General features: G+C 41.9%; 1 protein-coding gene across 13 annotated transcripts in view; it reads right to left on the bottom strand.

Annotated features, from left to right (window-relative positions):
* TPK1 (thiamin pyrophosphokinase 1) overlaps window positions 1-20867 on the bottom strand; it is a 480985-nt gene that overhangs the window by 235196 nt on the left and 224922 nt on the right. For 12 of the 13 annotated variants that reach the window (XR_012157430.1, XR_012157429.1, XM_073332798.1 and 9 more), the window contains one exon: window positions 1785-1857. Coding sequence is in view for 11 of the 13 variants with exons in the window: in XM_073332798.1 (XP_073188899.1) it covers window positions 1785-1857 (73 nt within the window). In the remaining 2 variants the exon portion in view is untranslated. Of the gene's footprint in view, window positions 1-1051; window positions 1153-1784; window positions 1860-20867 lie in introns of those variants that run through there. The other variant, XM_073332804.1, reaches the window with a different exon arrangement.

Genomic DNA, 20867 nt, shown 5'->3' with positions numbered 1-20867 from the left:
TTAAGTAGAGGACCTACATTTGCCTTTCATTGTTCCTAGTGTATTTAAAGAATCTCTTCTTTTGCCTTTTATGTCACTTGCTAGGCAAAACTCAAAATGGTGGTGTAAGTTACACATGAACAGGTGGATAAAACATTCCTTTTATCATATAAATTGTAACAGGAAAAGGAACTGGTATAAAAAGGTGCAACACCCCCTGATTTAGCATACACCTTCTAACACCCTCCTACTAGTTCTCCCTCACCAAACCCACCCCTACATTACAGCAGTCCCTTGCTTGAACCCTTTGGCATGTAGGCTACACCCACTTACCAATGTGTAATTTACAGCACCATTTGCATCCAACTATTAAGTCAAATGTTCTCTGTGGTAGCACTCTTCAAGACTGATCTCCCACTACACTTTGAAATTAACGGTTTATTTATGCAAAATGAGTCGGATAAACACTAATAATTAGAACAAAATGACATCTTTTTAAACTTCATTTTGCAAACATTAACCGATTAAGCATGCACTCTTAGGAATGAATTTAGTAGCTGAATCTGGATCAGATTCACAAACTGCTGGAAGATGGGAACTCTAGGTCTTCAGTACACAACACATGAAAACTCATGATCAGATGGGAGCTCTTATATCGGAAGACAATGCACCTTACATCCACTGTTCCTTAAGCAAAAGCTCGGGTTGGGTCTGTAGTGATAGCATATTACAGTTGAACTAGCAGAGGGGAACTGGGCCATAAGCTATTTTCTACTTTAGTCTCAGTAGGACCATCCCTGTGTATGTTCTCCTACACAGCTGAAACCCAAAGAAGAAATATCAAATCTGTGAGTTTCTGAGGCTAAGTTGTCCACCTCATGAGGAACGAGCAGTCATTTAGCATGTTTGTAACTAGTGCCTGCGGTGTTTATAACCAGAGTTCTGCAAATTCACAGATGTTACTCCAAAAGGTCCATTTTCTTGGGCCTAAGGGTAAGACTCAGAGCACCAAGTCCCAGACAGACTGCTAAAGTGTTATGTGCAGTCCAATAAAAGATTTTACCTCACTCACCATGTCTCTCTAATGTAGAGTAGTTTAAGAATAGTGATTCTAAACATGATGTGGTGACTCTAAATATGAAGGGGAGTTTAATCAATAGTCAAGGCAAAGACCTAAGAAAAGAGAAAAAGTGTTAACATTAACTGTGTTGGTGGAAAATGTGCTGGCTGCATTAGCTACAAATTAATGTAAGCAGGGATCTGTCCAGAAGTCCAATTAAAGTCTGTATTAGTCAAGTGTAGAGCTAGTCAGTGCATGACTCACTGTTTCAATATGTGATCAAGAAAGCAGCAGCAAAAAAAGTCTTTACATACTGTTTGTTGCTTGAAGGATAAAATCATATCCCATGAAAATCACATTTCTGAAAGTATCTGTAGAGCTTATGTGGGTGCCCCGCTACATATAAATCATAGGAGTTTGAGTCAGGAAGTAAAGATTAGTTAGGAAAAACAGTCTTTCAAACTCAGACTTTCAGAAAGTTTGCAATAGTTTCTTTCCAGGAAAATCTCTACCATATTGAGATGATGCTGCAAATTCCCAACTAAAAGTCAACTGCATCAAAGTTGCTTTGTTTTTTCTATACATTATTACTTATTAAATTGTATTGAGCCACTCACATATAACACAAGGCCTGGTCCAATTCCTCAGAAGCCAAAAGGAATTGAGAATGCTCAGTAGGTGCTAAGGATTTCTCACTAATGAGTTGGATCCCATGGTGCTTTAACAAAAAAACAATGCATTTTACCTTGACCTTGTAGTATTCCCTGATTTCAGACTTAATGGAATCAAAGTCACCACTGATGTAATCAGGCAAGAAGCTGAAAGAAAAGCAGTGAACAGTAAAATGAAAAATTAAGGCATTTTATTTTCTTAAATTAATAAAAAAAGATGGGGGGAGGAATATTCCTCTCTCAAAGAGAAAAGAAACAAGATTATGAAGCAGTCTACATAACAAAATTAATACTAAGTAAGCCAGCCCCTATTTTAACATGCTGCAGGACTATAATAAACTGGTGTCCTCTCTATTCTAAGGGGCAAATACTACACCTTTACATAGACACATGCAACTCCTAGATGGGAATTCAGCAAGAGCTGTGCACGCATTTTAAGACAGATTGGCTCTAAATATTTTTTTTATTTCAATACATTGCCATCAACAAAACAGCTTAAAAGCCAATTCATTATACTGTACTATCTAGTCTCTTAGGATCTTGTTCCTTTGCTAACAGCAAAAATAGTTTCAGAGTGTCAGACATTTAGCAGATTTTGTTCTTTTATCAAAGTGTTACAAGACATTATAGGCAAGTGAAATCCAACATAACATCTCTGCTCACATTGGCTAGAAAGAATAATGGATTCTTGATGGGAGAGGGGCCACCATGAAACGCCTAAGTGTGAGCTTCTATGCTGGCAAGCAGCACACAGAGAGAAAGTTTTAAAGGGATCTGAATTAGCCCTCTGCACCTTCAGATGTCATGAAGCCTTTGGAACTTTTGTGGGCTGGCAGCCACTAGAGATAATTTGTTGCCCAATTTAGCACTCAGGAATCTGTGCCATACATTGCACCTACACACATATAAAAAAAGAGCTAATCAATTAAAAGTTACGTGAAAATCCATTTAATTTGGTTTTAATTCGCCTAATGATTTAATACACTAAAAATGTGCTGAATAAAGAAAGTTTGTTTAATCTTCTTCCTGCTGTGGTATGCTCAGACCATTGCATGAGATGCTGGGTTTATTTTTTCTCTAAATACCTATGGAGAAGAGGACACACTGTATTAATATTGGCAACTGCTCATTTGTTTTTTCAGGTGGTTTGTTTTTAAGTTATTACTGATGTTCTATTTTATTATGGTTCCCTCTCCCCCTCGCCTTTAAAAAAATAACCAAAAACTTGCCCAGGATAAGTACTCCTAAAAATTATCTGTGCCTGAGGTTTTGGAAACATTATCTCCGTTAAAAAAAAAAAAAGGCTAAGATCTGTAAGAATTTAATTTAAATTCTTAAAAGCATCTCTCCCAAAGTGTCATTGTCTTTGCTGTAAACAAACATAGGAATGGAGATTTTAGGGTATATATTTTACCTTAATTGGGTTGGTTTCTCCCCAGAATAACTTTTAAGTGCATCAGACAGATTTGTAAACTCCATTATTATTTTAAAATGTATAATGAAACTTTAACTGTGCTATACAAAGTATCATTTAAGTGTTTTGAAAAAACAGTTTTCCATGTTGCTAAAATCTTGTAAATTTAGATAAGATAGCGAGAGAAATGAAAAGGAAAGATAGTATTATGAAAGTGCCGGTTACTGTCCCATAAATAAGGCTGAAGTTAGTTTTGAAATTAAGTAGGGATTGGGCCATTTTGTAACTTTCGCTTGAGGTCAGCATGATTTTTCAAAGGATTTACATGTAAATTCACTCACTGGCTTATAACTTAAAATTAATTTTAAAAAGGTTCTTAAAGAAATTTAGCAGCACATCAGGAAAATTTTCTCCCACTTATTCTGTTAAGATCAACATCTTCTTTAAAGTTCCCACATGATTAAAGCTCATAATAATCTTCTGCACTGGTTATATTAGATTTTTTTTTCTTTAAAGACTTAATAGTTATTTGCCATCATTGTTCTTAATAACTGGAAGTTTCTTTTTCAGCAGGAGCTGAAAATAATACTCTTCTACACAGCATAGAACTCCTCTCTTTCAAAACAGCCACATTGTTCCCAACAAAAGCAAAGCCAACCTGTTCTCAGGGAAAATGGCAGTTCCGTGCTGCCTGGTTTTATCCAAGACTCCTGCATACTTGAGCAGGACACTCCAAGTTTTAGGGAATGCTCCTGCGCCCACTGAAGTCAATAACAAAACACACTACACCTGACCCTCTCATTCTCATCAGTGTAGCTCTACTGACTTCAACACAAACGTAAGTGAGAAGAGAATCATTCACTTCAGTGGAAATAGGGTTGGACTCCTGGTTTGTTCTAGTCAGACAAAAAACATCTGTTCAATAAGGCTGCTAGCAATTTAGTTTGCTACTGAGTCTATGTATACTAATGTATACTAATTAGAAGATCTCAGAAGCCTAAGAAATTTCAAAGGTGAACTCCTATCCTTTGTTCTTTTCCCTGCTTTCCTACTTGCACATGCAGGGGAGGCTATTAAAACTAATGATAGGTTTCAGAGTAGCAGCCATGTTAGTTTGTATTTGCAAAAAGAAAATGAGTACTTGGGGTACCTTAGAGACTAACAAATTTATTAGTCTCTAAGGTGCCACAAGTACTCCTTTTCTTTTTACTAAAACTAAGTTTACTCTGGATGTAAAAATGGTGCCCCCACAAGTCAATTCCTGCCCTTCACCCCATCTAAGAAGGAAAAACAATTGTTATGGAAGGCATCATATGATATGTCACATTTACTTCTATGAACTTCCATAGATCATTAGTTGTTTTATAATTAATCTTGCTCAAACACCACACACATAGTCCAGAGGTTTTAATGTGGGCAAAACTGACGTTTATGATCACCTGTTTTCTTATGCTTCAATTCCTTACACTAATTACTAGCTGCAGTGTTTTTCTAACCATTAACATTTCATAACATAGATGTTTCAACAGACATATTGAGGGGCTAGGAGCAGAATTACAAGAGAAATAGAAACAAAACACATCCTCTCCAGGTAGCAATTTACCAGAGATTCTGGCTTAACCCAAATTGATACTAAGAAACTGTTGCTAGTTGAATTTACAAACAGTAAACTCAAGAAACTAGTACAAACCATAACAAGTAGCTTTGCTGTATCCCTAGAACACCCTGCTTTGGCTTCTGATCAATACAACTCCTACATAGGTCTCTCTCCTCTGGGCAAAATACATCCTTTTTAAAATGTTGACTTCAAATGGATTCAGCTTCACCTACTTATCTCAAAGATAGGCATGCCTTCCTGAGAGGCCTGTGAACTCTGGCTGAAAATTAACCCCCGCAAATCCCAGGCCACTGCCTCCCCCTAGAAACACCACTGGGGGCTAGAATAGAGCAAGGCTTCAGAATCCCCCACATGGGGCACCAAACGGCCTGTATGCCCAACCCCAAGGTTACTGTAACTTCTCCTTTCTTCTTCTCTTTCCCCAAAACATACAAAAACAAACAAAGGAGGAAAATCTTTGAAAGGGTACAGCATTCCTGAAGGACATGCTGGGAATTTTTAACTGGGAATTGGTCCTGCTTTGAGCAGGGGGTTGGACTAGATGACCTTCTGGGGTCCCTTCCAACCCTGATATTCTATGATTCTATGATTCTATGACACAAAAGACACACACCATGAGTTAGATTCACAAAGAAACTTAAATGAGCATCACCATGCCTACCTTTTAAGTGTCTGGGAAAGCACTGGGATTCACAAAGCCTGGGCTTCCTACACAATGAATGGGGAGAGAGAGGCACCTTAGAATGGGATTCACAAAAACCAGCACACTAGGTGGCTCCTTGCCTAAGGTAGCCAAGGTGAGCTGCTAAGCCCCGCTACCTCTCTCACAGAGAGGCATCTAAATCTGGCTTGCAGGAGTGAAACTCCCTGTGCCTGGGAGTCTCAGCTGTAAACCCCATGTGACAGTCGGTACCTGAAAGTATCACTCTGGAAGTATCACCCCATATTCACCACTGTCATATAATTATATGTTTTGTACAAAGTATGCCTTGTGAGGTATCATTTTAAATGTCTTGATGTGTTGAACATTAATATCCTGATGGATTGTATGTACTATAGTTATATGTGAAGTTATGAAGTATTGCTATGTGTTACTGCAATATGTTGTGAGTTTGGGAACACCCATGGCCAGCCTTTCAGTTACGACAAAGGAGTAGCCATCACTGGCCAGATGCTCATTAATGGCTTAACACACAATCTACTATCGCAGAGGCTTAGGGTGACCAGATGTCCTGATTTTATAGGGACAGTCCCAATTTTGGGGTCTTTTTCTTATATAGGCTCCTATTACCCTCCCACCCCCTCCCGATTTTTCACATTTGCTGTCTGGTCACCCTACAGAGGCTCCTTAGAGAAGGCACATATGCAATGGAAACTGCTTGACCAATGGAGACTGCCTGGCCCCCACAACACAGCAAGGATCTTTCTAACAGCTGGAAGAAAGTATAAAAGAGGGAGAATGATACCATCATGCGGCGTCTCTCCCCCTCTCCATCTCAACACCTGGAGGACCATCTGGAGGTAAAAGACTTTGAACTGTGAAAGAATGATCCCAGTCTACGTATTGAGGAACTGTAAGCTACATATGCATCTGTTAGGGTAAGACTGCTTGATTCAAATCTTGCTTAGGGCACATCTTCACTGGCAATGTTAAAGCGCTGCCAAGTGGCTTGTGTAGTCATGGCACAGAGCTGGAGAGAGCTCTCCTGGAGTTCTAAAAAAACCACCTCCACAAGGGGCATAGCTACCAGCGCTGGTGCACTGTCTATACTGGCATGTTACAGCGCTAAAACCTGCAGCGCTCAGGGGGTGTTTTTTCACACCCCCGAGCAAGTTGCAGCGCCATAAAGTGCCAGTGTAGACAAGCCCTTAGTCTGTTAAAGATAAAAATAGAAACACAGTCTAAATTCTATTTCTTAAGTAACCAACTTTGATCTCTATGCCTGCTACTTGCAATTACTTAAAATCTCTTTCTGTAGTTAATAAATTGTTTTATATTCAACCAAAACATACTGTTTTAGGGAAAAGCACTTGGGAAATCCAGCTCAAATTAACAAGGGCTCTTGCATGTCCACTACCCTTTTGTCAGAGGGGGCAAACGAGGTAATGAGCGTACACTGGCCAGGCTTCTGACCAGTGCAAGATGGTACAGTTCTGGGAATGCAAGGCTGGGGAGCTGGGGGGAAACTGACTGAAGCCTCCCTGATTAATTGTTCATGAGTGGCTGGGAGATCATTCATGTAACTCAGTTGGGTGTCACTGCCCGTGGATGTCTCTGTAACTGGAGTGCCTGTCAGAGGCTTGTAGCTTGATATCAGCATCACAGCATTAGAGGCAGCCCAGGTTGGTGGGTACAGACAGCTCAGTAGTCCCATAGCCCAGTCTGCACCCCGGGGACCCCATCACACCCTCTCTTGGGATGAGGCACCTAAATTGTTTTAGCAAAGAGCAGGAGCTCTCTCATAACTTTTAGCCCAGTGGCTAGGGTTCTCACCTGGGATGTGGGAGACTGTTGGTTCAAGTCCCCCTCCACAGGAGAAGGTATTTGAACAGGAAGAGGCCACATCTTAGGTATGTACTTTAGTCCACTGTGGGAAAATCTCAGTCTTTCCTGTTGAAGCTGTTCAACTGTGATTAAATAATGAAAGAATCATTGGTCCTGAGAAAGCAAACATGAGAATGTCTCTGTAGCCTGGTGGTTAGTGCACTGCCGTAGAAAGCGGGAAACTTAGGATCCAGTCCCTCTCCTCCACTTGCTCTTTAATAATTTATCCACTATGCACAGCTTTAACAGGAGAGACAGAGGGCTTGTCTACACTTACCCGGGGATTGACGAGCAGCAATCGATGCATTGGCAGTCAATTTAGCAGGTCTAGTGAAGACCCGCTAAATTGACCGCAGATCGCTCTCCTGTCAACCTGTACTCCACCGGATTGAGAAGAGTAGGGGGAGTTGACGGGAGAGTGTCTCCTGTTGACACTGCGTGGTGTGGACCCCGCAGGAAGTAGGTCTAAGCTACATCAATTTGAGTTACATTATTCATGTAACTCAAATTGCATAGCTTAGATCGAATTTCCCCTGTAGTGTAGACAAGGCCAGAGAAAGTCCCACGTCAGAACATCCCATAGCCCAGCCCCCAGGCTAAACATTAGGAGGAAGCTCCTCTTCCTCCCTGACATTTCATGATCAGGCCCTGCGGACAAATTAGACAGAGCAACATCTACGTTCTCCCAGTTTGTGCATTGCTCTGGGGCCCAGGCGTCTGGATGCCAGGTGTGGGGCTGCAGTGCGTATGCTCAGAGGTAGAAACATAGGCACCTAGGAAAATGTACTGGAAAAAAAATAATCAGATCTGAGTGAGTTCAGGTGCTTACAGGGTGTGGGGGCAGCTGAGCAGGGATCTTGTGAATCCCACTGAGGCCTGATTCTTGGATTTAGATGCCTAACGTGGAAGTTAGGCACCTAAGTCCTGTTGTGAAGCTAGCTCCATAAGTTGTTCTCCACTTGCACTGTATGCCTAATGGAGGAGATGAAATGATCCAGTTGAGTATTCAGAAGTTAGCTTGCTTGTAGTTCATTGCTTAGGCAAACCAATAAAGGAAAGCCAATTTTGGGTCAAAATCCTGTTTACCTTACTACAGTAACTAATCACATTGACTGCAGTGGAACTCATCACCTTAGTAAAGTGAACAGGATTTAGCCCAAGCTCTTCCCCCCACCCTTGGAAAAGACTGAATGAGTTACATTCTTTCCTAGGTGTCTGTCTGGTGGGTTCTGCTCACATGCCTAGGGTCCAAATGACTGCCCTATTTGGGGTCAGGAAGGAATTTCCCGCCAAGTGAGACTGGAAATGACCATAGGGGTATTTTGCCTTCTTCTGCAGCACAGGTCCTGGGTCACTTGCTGGTTTGAACGAGAGTAAATGATGGAGTCTCTGTAACTTGAAATCTTTAAATCAAGAGTTGAGAACTTCGGTAACTCAGCAAGACGTTAAGGGTCTATTAAAGGAGTGGGTGCTGAGGTTTTGTGGCCTGTGACATGCAGTAGGTCAGAGCAGATGATCACGATGGTCCCTCCTGACCTTCAAGTTTGATAAAAAGGGGAGCCACTGAGGCACATCCAATAAGAGAAAGGAAAAAAAAAACAAGCAATATTAGGGTAATTTGGGAACACACTGTATTCCTGGAGGAATTCTGCATCCCTGAACATTGCAGAATTTTGCAGAAATTAATGTTTTTGTGCAGAATTTCCTTTCCTCCACAGAAATGGGCTGCAGTCCTGCTGGCCGCCACACAGAGCCACTGGACCCGGCACAGCCCAGCTCACGCACTGCCAGGGGGAGGGAGCTGGAGCATTCCTGGAGCTGGCTGCAGTTCCCCGCCCTCTCTGAAGGAAGGAGGTGGTGGCGGTGGCAGCGTGCAGGAAACTCTGTGCAAGCTTGGGACCCAACATCAGGCTGTTTCTCCCTCTGGATCCCTGGGCTCTGAGGTGTGGGGGTGTGAGTATCTGGGCTGGGGGCCCCCGCGGCTGGGCTCTGGGAGGTATTGTCATTTATAAATCTTTACATCACTCTGGCAATGTGGGTTAAACTTAAAACTTTTACAGGTTTTATGCTCTTAGGGAAATTGACTGAGAATTGGAACAGTTAACTAACAATAGGAACATTAACAATGTTACTATGCAGATAGGCTGCTACATTTCTGCCTCAAGATATGAGATCAATTAACCATCAACAGCAACATTAACAAAATGTGGGTTTTTTTAACAAAAGCTATTTTCTTTAATTTAAAAACAATTTTGCAACATGATGCTAATATTTAAGTGTTTTTTTCGATTCTCAAGAAGTTACAGACATGTTACTAGGCAGGCAGGTTGCTATATTTCTGCCTTAGAGAATGAGCTCAATTAACTAGCAGGCAGGTTGCTACATTTCTGCCTTGGGGACAGAGCCTTTGTCGTGCATAATAAAAAGACCTACCACCCTCCATGCCCGGCGAGCTCCAGTAGAAAGCGACAAGGAGAGAGTCTCTGGCGCTTGTTGGCCTACCCCACCGCCTTACCGTGATCAACGTCTCCCCCACAGGTATGCACACCCAGCCCCTATCTTCCCACAGTGATTTGCGTCTCTGAGGCTGCTCCAGGCCTGCTGGAAGAGATGTGCTGCCTGGGCTGCTGGGGAGGAAACGTGTCCCGCTGCAGATTTCTTTTGCAGGGGCGCAGAATTCTGTCAGTAGTAGTATTTATTCCCACTCGGAGGTCCCACTAAGGTACCCCCATTAGGTTCCCGGCTCCTCAGCCATCACCTCTCTTGGGTGGAGACCCGCACCTCTCTCCCTCCTAACTGTGGTTTTTCCAGGCTGCACAGTTCCCTGCCTACACTGTGATATTCCCAGCAAGCCAGACTGCCTAAACAGGCAAGAGTCTGCACTTTTCTTTCTCTCTGAAAGCTATGAACAGCTGTAATTGCCAGCAGCTGCAAATTATGACAATTCTCTAAAAGCAAGCACATTTATTCTTAAGCTGAAAGTATTACAGAGAGAACATATTTAAACAGAAAACAAACCTACATGCATGATAAAAAGCTTTCCAGAGGTCACCCCAGCCTCAGGGTCTTATAGGCATCAGACCTTCAAACCCACAAGTGGGTTTTCCTGGTAGTTATTTGTAACTATCTCAGATTCAGAACAAGAACACCCAGGAATAGTTCAGTCTGTCCTTTATACAACTTGGGCCTTTGATGTAGGCCTCAGGGAACAGGTGATCCCAAGACAAAGCCCACCCCTCAGGACGTAAAGTCAAAAGCTAGTGAGCATCATGCTGAGCCTGAAGCGTTTGCAGAACTGGGACTGGGCCCCTTATGAACTCAATTTCAAACTTTAACATAAAGAGCAAAATGCCTTTTTATACAATTAAAAAAATCACTTTAGAAGTCATTCTATAATAAAACACAGTGCCATTTTCTTAAATAAATTACTCTGGCATAACTACTCAGTTGTATCATTAATTCAAAGTTACAATTTCCTCCTATGGATTTTTCTTGTGATGTAGCTCCTTTATCATATAATGGTGTGCAATGAACCTTTTTTAACCAAATGTTAACCCGGAGACATGAACATTTGAAGACAGAGTACAGTACAGCTTGCTTTCAATTACAATAGAACAAACACCTCCAGGCAGCCAGCCTGTACAAGTCCATATTTTCACTTAAGCCTAAAGTGGGCTCTTGGGCGGCTCTGTTGTGAGTTTCACCCTAAGGGAGTAAAGGTTGGTTTTTAGAGGGATGGTGTTCTGTGACCTTAGCACTTAGAGAAGAATGCAGTAGGACAGCTGTGGGGACTGATAAGTCCTGTTCATCCTACGAACAGGCACAGCAGATGTTTTTTTCTTTTTACATTCAGTTCCCATGTCTATTCAATCTATCAACTCTCTACTGAGATTATGCACAAGATTATCTGAGACACGGGAACTGGTCACTAGGGGCTGAGACAACTAACTACAGTAACTCCTCACTTAACGTCGTCCCGGTTAATGTTGTTACGTCACTGTATCAACTAGGGAACATGCTCGTTTAAAGTTGCACAATGCTCCCTTATAACGGTGTTTGGCAGCCACCTGCTTTGTCCACTGCTTGCAGAAAGAGCAGCCCCTTGGAGCTAGCTGGTGGGGGCTTGGAACCAGGGTGGACCGGCAGCCCCCCTATCAGCTCCGCTAAGTTCCCTGTGTGGCAGCCGCCCAGCAGGCTACCAATTGCCAAGCAGTTCAGCTGTCCCTCCCGCCACTGCCCTGTGCTGCTCCTGCCCTCTACCTTGGAGCTGCTCCTGGGAGCCTCCTGCTTGCTGTGCAGGGGGAGGAGGAAGAAGGTTGCTAATATCAGGGTGTCCCCCGCTCCTGTACCCCATTTCCTCAGAGTGGGTGGCGGGGGGGAATGGATGGACAGAACAGAGCTCAGGACGGAGGGAGCTTACTGGCAGCAGCTGCTGTCAACTTGCTGATCTACTTTAAAAGGCAATGTACTCAGAGTGGGGTCAGTGTACTTAAAGGGGCAATGCACGTCTCTCTCTCACAGACACAGTGTGTGTGTGTCTCTCTCTCTCTCTCTCTCTCTCTTTCTCTCTCTCTCTCACACACACATACACACGGTGTGTGTGTCTGTCTCCCCCTGCCATGCTGTCTCCCCTCCCTCCATTTGTGCTGCCTTGTAGAGTGTGAGGCTACATTAAGAACAATATATAAACTCTTGAGGGCTCAGCCGAGTGCTACTTCATCATTGAGCAGTAAGGCATTCCCTGGGAATATCTCACCCTCTTCCACCCTCTGACATCACCACCTCAATCAAGTTTCATACTGATCATTGCTGTGTACAGTATTAAATTGTTTGTTTAAAACTTATACTGTGTGTATATATAGATTAGTCTTTTGTCTGGCAAAGAAAAAAAAATTCCCTGGAACCTAACCCCCGCATTTACATAAATACGTATAGGGAAATTGGATTTGCTTAACATCGTTTCACTTAAAGTAGCATTTTTCAGGAACATAACGACAACATTAAGCAAGGAGTTTACTGTAATTTCAAACAAATCACCAAAAAAGCTACTAGATGACAGCAACCTGCAGTCACAGCACCTTCATCTGTATTAGAACTAGTCACCCAAGGTTAACACACTCCATATACCATAAATGTACTGTTATATCCTGCAGAGCAATGGCTCTCAACCTTTCCAGACTACTGTATCCCTTTCCGGAGTCTGATTTTTCTTACGTAACCCCAAGTTTCAACTCACTTAAAAACTACTTGCTTATAAAATCAGACATAAAAATACAAAAGTGTCACAACACACTATTACTGAAAAAGTACTTACTTTCTCATTTTTACAATATAATTATAAAATAAATCAATTGGAATATAAATATTGTACTTACATTTCAGTGTATAGTATACAGAGCAGTATAAACAAGTCATTGTCTGTATGAAATTGTAGTTTGGACTGACTTTGCTAGTGCTTTTTCTGTAGCCTGTTGTAAAACTGGGCAAATATCTAGATGAGTTGATGTACCCCCTGGAAGACCTCTGTGTACCCCCAGCGGTACACGTACAGTGGTTGCGAACCACTGCTGCAGAGAATAGTTTTTTAGCAAATTAAAGCATAAGTTCTCACGATTTTTCCATAGTGTGAACCACATCTTAAAATATAGATTGTGGACACTTTCACTTCTGTTCATGATCTCATAGTCTACCTCCACTTTCACTTGCAATCACAAAACTTCCCTTATTATTATTTGTATTGCAGTAGCACATGGGAGCCCTCATCATGGACCAGGACCCAATTGTGCTAGATACTGTAAAAACAGAACAACAAGATGACCCCTGCCTCCAAGAGTTTAGTAATCCTTAATGACAACGACAGTAACACCTTTACACAGAAAAGCAATATTTGGAAATTATGTAGTATACTTTTAGCTTCTTGTAGTGAGATTTAGAAATGTGGGAGAGAACCAGCACCTTGGCAAAAATTCAAGCGAAGCACTTCAGCACATACATAACTGCTTTGCTGAATCAGGACGCATATGACCAGCCAGCCTGCTGTGGACTACCAGAAAGTGTTGCACAGACCTACAGTGTTAAGCTGTTTCCTAATATTTGGCCATCTTGGAGATGAATTTCTTTCCAACACCTTTGAAAAGCCTTAACATTCAAGAACATTAAGTATTATTTAATTTGGAAATGCTATGATTTAAGAAAAATATAAAATTGTGGGAGGCTATCACTTCAATAATGTATGCTTTTATGCTTACTTCTAATGTAGTGTGCCACCCCACAAATAATAAAAATGTAGTACTTGAAATAAATTGTAGAATAGATTATCATCATCTCTAACTACTACCCAAAGCATACATCAGGGGGAAATTTTCTGCACAGGGACAGCCAAGCAACTTCCATTATCATTAATAAAAATCATGCTGCAAAATTCTCTGTTCTGAAAACCTACCCCTCAGTGACAAGAAGAAATGTTAACGACAAGTAGAACTATTGGGCTTATTTTTGCTAACTTTTGAAATGGTTCTCCCGTCACTAATGAGCTATGCAATATAAACTAAAATGCTACTCCAAGATTTCAGAACTAATAGCCTGACTTTCAAAGGTGCAGAGCACCTGCAGATCCCATTGGCTTCAATGGGAACTGGCGTTGTCCTTCTGAAAAATCAGGTAATAAAATCTTCACAGAGTTGCTGAGCACCCTTAACTCCCTTTTTATTATTTATTGCTACTGACACAGTACTTAAAAGGCAAGTATAACTGCAAGCTCCATTGCAGTCATAAGTTTACTTAATTTGGAAGCAATGTGAGCGAAGGGCATTCAGCACCTTCCAGGAAAAGTCGTAGCGGCTCACAAGCACTATACTTGGTTTTATTTGTTGGAGTCATGGTGGTTTGAAAAAGGAGGACTGGAGGTTAACAGAATCATCCATCCAAAAAAGGCCAGCTTAGCTCAGGGCTGGCCAGAGGAATTTTGTAGTGGGATACACCCTGCTGTGTCTTCAAAAAAGGAGCAGTGTAAATCCTTACCTACCATGACTACACACCACTGCACATGAGTCTGAGGGTTAGGAGGATGACCACTTGTCCACTGCTGGCAGACTATGGTCACAAAAAGCAGCTGATGCAGAGGACAGGCCACGGGTACAGAGTGATCTGGATTGCTTGGTATGCTGAGTGCAAGCAAACAATACGCATTTTAACGTGGCCAAATGTAAACATATACTGTAACCGAATGCACCCTATATTCACACCCTACCCACTATTGTAATAATCTTTGTAAAAAAATATGCCTTGTGAGGCATCATCTAAAAACTAATTACTCACTGGTCAATAATATCCTGGTGAAAAGTATGTAGCAACATTACATGCAAAGTTATGAACATAATCAGAAATTAGGACAGAAATATGTTTACCAGACAAGTCTGGGTAGGGGTAAACCTGTTCCTCAAACACAAAAGAGAAAAGCTGATGCCTCTAGCCAGGTGTCACCAATACTGATTGTCATTCATCTGTCAAGTGGCCATTCTTTGGCAAAGAAGGCGGGCAGGAACAGATTGATCGGTATTTTAGCAAGCTACCACACGTACCCTCTTTCCCCATGAGACTCCATGTCTCCGTCCTCATAGTGGGAAGTAGCTTTACTTCTAGAGGTAACCCTCAGAAAAATGCATTTCAAAGGGTGACTGGGCTATTCAAGTGAGGAGGATAAACACCGCAGGGTTACCTTTTTCCCCCTCTCCCTATCTTTCTGTCTCTCTTTCACCTAAGACGACAAAGGAAACAGCCCTTTCATTTTGGGAGGGACCCTGACAGGTTGGTTAGCAGTGTTGCTGGGAACCTGTGGTAAGGATTTTACCATGAAGCGAGTCTAGTTTGTTGAGTTGTAGTTACTGGAAAGCATTTTATCTTTGTTTCTCTTGTAACCATTTCTGACTTTAATGCCTTATACTTGTACTCACTTAAAATCTCTTGGTAATTAAATTAACTTGTTTTATTTTTTAATAAAAATGAATCCAGTGTTGTGTTTAAATTGAATTGTTTGGTAACTCCTGTTAAAAAGCAAACAGTTGAATACTGACCCCCTAACAAGGGCAATAGACCTCTAATATCTGAACTGTTAAGGAGAGGGCTGGGCAGTACAATGCAGAACACACATTTCTGGGAAAATTCAAGACTGGGAGTGTGTTGGGGTCACCCTGCAAGTGGTAACTGAGGTTGGTAGAAGCCAGAGTGTGACTGGAGTGTGCTTGGCAGGCTGCAGCTACCCACAGATACTCAGGGTGTGACCTGCATGTTGTTTGTGAGGGGCCCAGGTTAGCAAAGCACTTTGAGGCACTAAAGGTTGCAGGGCAGGTGGTGACACACCCCTCTGGATTGCACCCTGGAATCTGACATATATATATCTATGAAAAAAGAATGTAGGCCATACTTACAGGATGGTGGACTCTATCCTCAGAAGCAGCGACTCAAAAAAGATTTGGGGGGTGGGGGGGAAGGTGGACTATCATTTGAGCATCAGCTCCCAGTGCAATGCTGTGGCCAAAAGGGCCATTGTGATACCTGGATACATAAACAGGGGAACCTCAAGTTAGGAATAGAGAGGTGATTTTACCAATGTATTTGGCGCTGCCAGAATATTGTACCTAGTTCTAGTATCCACAATTCAAGAAGTATGTTGATTAATTGGAAAGACCCACAACAATGATTAAAGAGTTAGAAAACATGTCTGATAGTGATAGATTAAAGGAGCTCAATCTATTTAGTCTAACAAAGAGGAGGTTGTGAGTGACCTGATTACAGATGGTAAGGACCTACATGGGGGAGAGAAATCTGGTAACAGAGGGTTCTTCAATCTAGAAGAAAAACATGATCCAATGGCTGGAAGCTGAAGCTAGATGAATTCAGATGGGAAATATGGCATAATTTAACAACAGTGAAGGCATTTGAACAATTTACCAAATATCCTGGTGGAGTCTCCATCAGTGGCAATTGTTAAAATCAAGATCAGATGCTTTACTCAAACATATTTTCTAGTTCAAACAGGAATTAATTCAGTGAATTTCTACAGCCTGTGTTATACAGGATGTCAGGCTACATGATAACAGTTGTCCCTTCTGGCCTTGAAATCTATGAATCAACAAACTACACCTGTAACAGGATAAGGGAAAATGAATAAAGAGTGTCAGGTTTCCGAAGGGACCTAGTTCAGTGTGGCAACAGGGGGCTCAGCAATGCAAATGGAATCCCAATTGTTAGCTCTCAAACTCCAGAGCCTCAGCATATAACAATGGCATCCAGAATGCTTAATATGGATCTCTTTTCTACCACTCTAGTTGTCTGCTGCATCACCTATTGCTAACAAAATCACTGGTCAGCACATCCCTGAAACACTTGATTAAACTTTAAGCACAGGCTTTAGTCCTACTGACCGTAATGGGACTTTAATTCATGCTTAAAGTTAAGCATGTGCTGAGCTACTTTGCCAAATAGAAATGGACTTAAGAAGCTGCTCACGTGCTTTGCTGAACTGGAGTCCTAGTCCCTGATCCTACATTGAACTCCACATGGCAGAATGCCATTGAACTCAGTGGGACTCCACAAAGGTGCAGGCATCCACTCACACAGAGATTAGTGCAGGACTGTGCCCTTATGTCCTTAATGTGGGAGACAGGGCTTGCCTGTTCATTTTTCAGAGTGCTTCTTGCTTGGGAGCATATTCTCTTTATGTCCATACATAAATCACAGCAATGATTCAGTTGCCTAGGTGCACTGAGCAGAGAAGAGATGCCTTAAAATTATGGCAATACAAGAAAGAAAAGAAAAAAGCAAGAAAAACCACCAGGACAAAAACGACTTCAAATATATGTTTAACCTGAAGACAAAAAGGTTTAAAGAAAAAATAAAGTGTGTGTCTACAATGACACCATATTCTTATTGATTTGACAAGATGACTCCCCTATGGTTAGTTAAAGTATCTCCTGCTTTAGGTTCTAATCTAGTAATAAGTCAGCCACTGTGAACAAACTCCCTCCCCTCTATTAATTTAAACTCTCTCACTCCTCGGTGTCATCAAGGATGTATTTGAGCCCTGCAGATTTATTTCTATTCTTCCTTCATTCCTCACTCCAAACATGATGTAACAATGATTACTTCATTTTAAAGGAAAGCAGTGCATTGCGGGTTCTGAAATATTCCTGTTAAAAATATACATTAAAAAGAAATTGCTCCATTTCAGAAATACACGTGAACACATGGGGAGACAAAGAACGGAGGAATGTTAGAAGCTGCATAGTGTAGAACTGTTAACAGCCAAACAATTGTATTTGTCTAACTCCTGCACAGCTGATATTTGATAAATGAGTAGGATATGGAAGTCTTACGAAACCTTTTGCTGCTGTCCTCTGCTGCAGCTTCTGTGCACTGGTGGAACACAGTGATGTTCCACTGGACCACTGGCATTTTAAATACGACCACACCTCGTACACAGTGTAACATGGACGCACATAATTGCAGAGACAGAAGATAAATGTATGTTCAGAATGAGCGCTGGGTTCATGCTGGTGCCTAGTGATGTTTACAATAATTTTTCCTATTTTCAACAGTGTAACTCAGGCAAATAGTCTCCGCTTTCCCTTAATTATAACACATATATATGCCTGGACTACCAAAAATGGCATTTGGGACAAGAAATAAAGGATGGAGCAAAATGTTTAGTAGGGAGTTCCACTCTTCCGAGGTAAATACCTGGGTGAAAATTAGACAGCAAGAGGTCTGCAGAGAACGCAAGGAAATTTGGATGTCTAAGTCAGGACTTGGGCAAGACTTCTGCCTTGTCAGGTAGTAAGATTACATGAGCACGTGAGAGAGCTGGGTTTGTTTTTTCTGTTCCAACACAGGGATCTCCGTGTCAGGACAAGATTTGAAAACCTCTTATGGGAAGATGGCACATACTGCATTGCTACTTAAAACTACCAAGAAGATCAGCATGAGGGTGTGGGGCAGGAGGGGTGGCTCCCAACTTGAGTAGACACACTTGCACTAGTTCTCCTCAAGCTAGCATGCTGAAAATAGAACAGTAATCACAGTAGCACAGGTAGCAACATGCAGGAGCCCATGCTAGCTGCCCCAAGTACAAACCCATCCAGACCCCAAGGGTACATACTCAGGGGTGGCTAACCTCTCATTACACTTGAATTGACCAAATATTCTGAATAAAGGTGGGATCTGTTGTAGTTTCTAGACCCAGTGGTTATATGAATCATCTTGAACGTTAGCTAGAAGATGCTAAAGCATATTACATGTTGCTATGCTACTGTGATTGGATGCAATCTTTGAAAGTTAGAAGTTTCTGGAATGGTATGGTACTTACTGCTCCATTCTAATTTCAATAATTAACTGTAACAGCAATATATGTATAGTCGTTGTCTAATTCACATAGTTATGTATGGAAAACATAAAGTATACAATCTTGTTCTCCAGAAACCATAAACCTCCTATTCCTTAAGCAAGCAAAGATCATCTTTATGTTGTTAGCAGTAGCGGGTGTATGTCCTCTTTTTCAACTGAGCAAGACAAACACCAATCAACACTGTTGCCAGCCAGCTAAGGAGGACCATTATGAGAGTCTGTAAGGAGGCATGGGACGTGGTGCTGTCACTAGGCTGATGACGCCTAACTGTAGGTGTCACTCTCTCATCCAACTCAGATGGTGTAGTACTGCTCTTCAGTCAGTGTCTCGACAAGACTGGGGCATAGATGAGAGCAAGCTGGGTGAAACTTAACCTAGATAAGACCGAGAAGCTGGGAGAAGATGGCAGAGGCAGTATCAGTCCCTGTGATTGAGAAAGTATGCTGACAGTCAGTTACTAGGATTCTCAACTTAAGGGTTATTTTAGACTCCCAGCTGCTGTTCTATTACCATATTACAAGTAAGCCAGTCAGCTTTTCATCTGCATCAGGCTAGGAGGTTGTGACCTTTTCTTTCGGATGCGGACCTCGCTACTGTTACCCAAGCCTTAGTTTCTTCAAAATTAGAAACACTGGAATGTGCTCTACATGGGGCTTTCCCTTAAAACCATTCAGAGACTGAACCTGGTACAGAACACAGCAGTTCACTTCCTGAGTGGGGCATCTTGCTGGGAGCACAGGTCACCAGAGCTCCAGGATCTGCATTGGCTGTCCATTGGTCTCCAGGCGGAGTTTAAGGTGTTGCTTATGACCTACAAGCCCTAACTGTCCTGAGACCAGACTACTGGAGGCATCCCCTCTCTTCCCAGGCCATAGTGCCACATCTATGGTCAGCAGGGTGCCTGAGCTGGATCCCCTTCATTATAAATGAGATGGGATGGCTGGCAAGATGTTCTCTGGGAGGGCTTAGGGACTCTAGAATCTGCTCCCTAAATTTTGAAATAGCCCAAATTTGGTGACCCTTCCAGGACAAGACAACTGTTTGAGATGTGTTTTGGAGATCACTGAGAGTGGTCTTCCCACAACAAGGCAGGCCAGAGAGAAGTTTCTGGAGGTAGTTGGCTGAGTTCTGGTTGAAATGATTAGTGCTGCTGGGATTTTGTATTATTAAAGGCACCTGAGACCTTGGATACCCATCTTTTCAATTATTATTTTAAATCTAAATAAACAAACTGACCATATTAAAGCTGAAATCCCTATTGAAAGACCGATTTTGCTAGTAGGGTACAGCACAATTTTCCTGATCACTGTGGAAACTGATCCTCTCTCCCCCACCCCTCATCAAGACTATTGCTAGAAAATTTTTCTAAAAATTCTCTATATACAGAGCCTATAATAGAGTGTAGACATTGTACCCAATGCTCTGAGAAACTCTTAGCAACAACTACATTTTAATACATAGGAAAGTGTTAAACTAATCTGCACTTGGCCTGTCTCTGTTTGTTAGTTTGTGTCTTTTGGGGCTTGAGCATCGCCTGCAGGGTTAACCAGAGTAAATAGTACCCAAAAATTATTTGGGGCAGTAAAGCCAGCAGATGTGAATTTGAATACACACGAGGAGCTGGGCTCGTGAGGAAGAAGGTAGTATTTTAAATAAGTTTGGTTCTGACTATAACTGCACTTTGACCTCGCTGATCAAACCCTAGTTAAATTTCAGAAAAGAATACAAGAGTTTCTCATTCCTAATTCTCGCATTTAAAAAACAAAACAAAAAACAAAACTAAGCTGTGCTCTGTTCTGCGGAAGTAAAGATCTCTATCCTTAGGCTTTCTCTGGTCTGTTTTATTAAACGTAAGATTATTTGCATATAGAAATATTTCTTTTCTTTTTTTTTTTTCCCTAGTGGGGTCAGGGCAGGGCAGAATGGACAACATAGTGTGCATCTATTGGAACAAAATCTGCCACTGCCATCTGTAGCAGTTTACTCCTGTAAGATGTTGAAGTCACCGAAGCAGACATCCAGGTTCATGCCTACGCTCTACACCTTCATCAACAGAACAGGCCGTTTGGTTGACAGCGACTTGCTGTGGGTTTGATTTGATGTTTTTCCCCTCCTTCTTGATCCTGTTTGTTTGTGAACAAACTGAGATGTAACACATAAAATCTAATAAACACAGCTG

Source organism: Lepidochelys kempii, chromosome 2 (genome assembly GCF_965140265.1).
Source record: "Lepidochelys kempii isolate rLepKem1 chromosome 2, rLepKem1.hap2, whole genome shotgun sequence".
NCBI lineage: Eukaryota > Metazoa > Chordata > Testudines > Cheloniidae > Lepidochelys > Lepidochelys kempii.
Note: the sequence above shows the minus strand (reverse complement) of the source record. Positions and strands in the feature narration are given on the sequence as shown.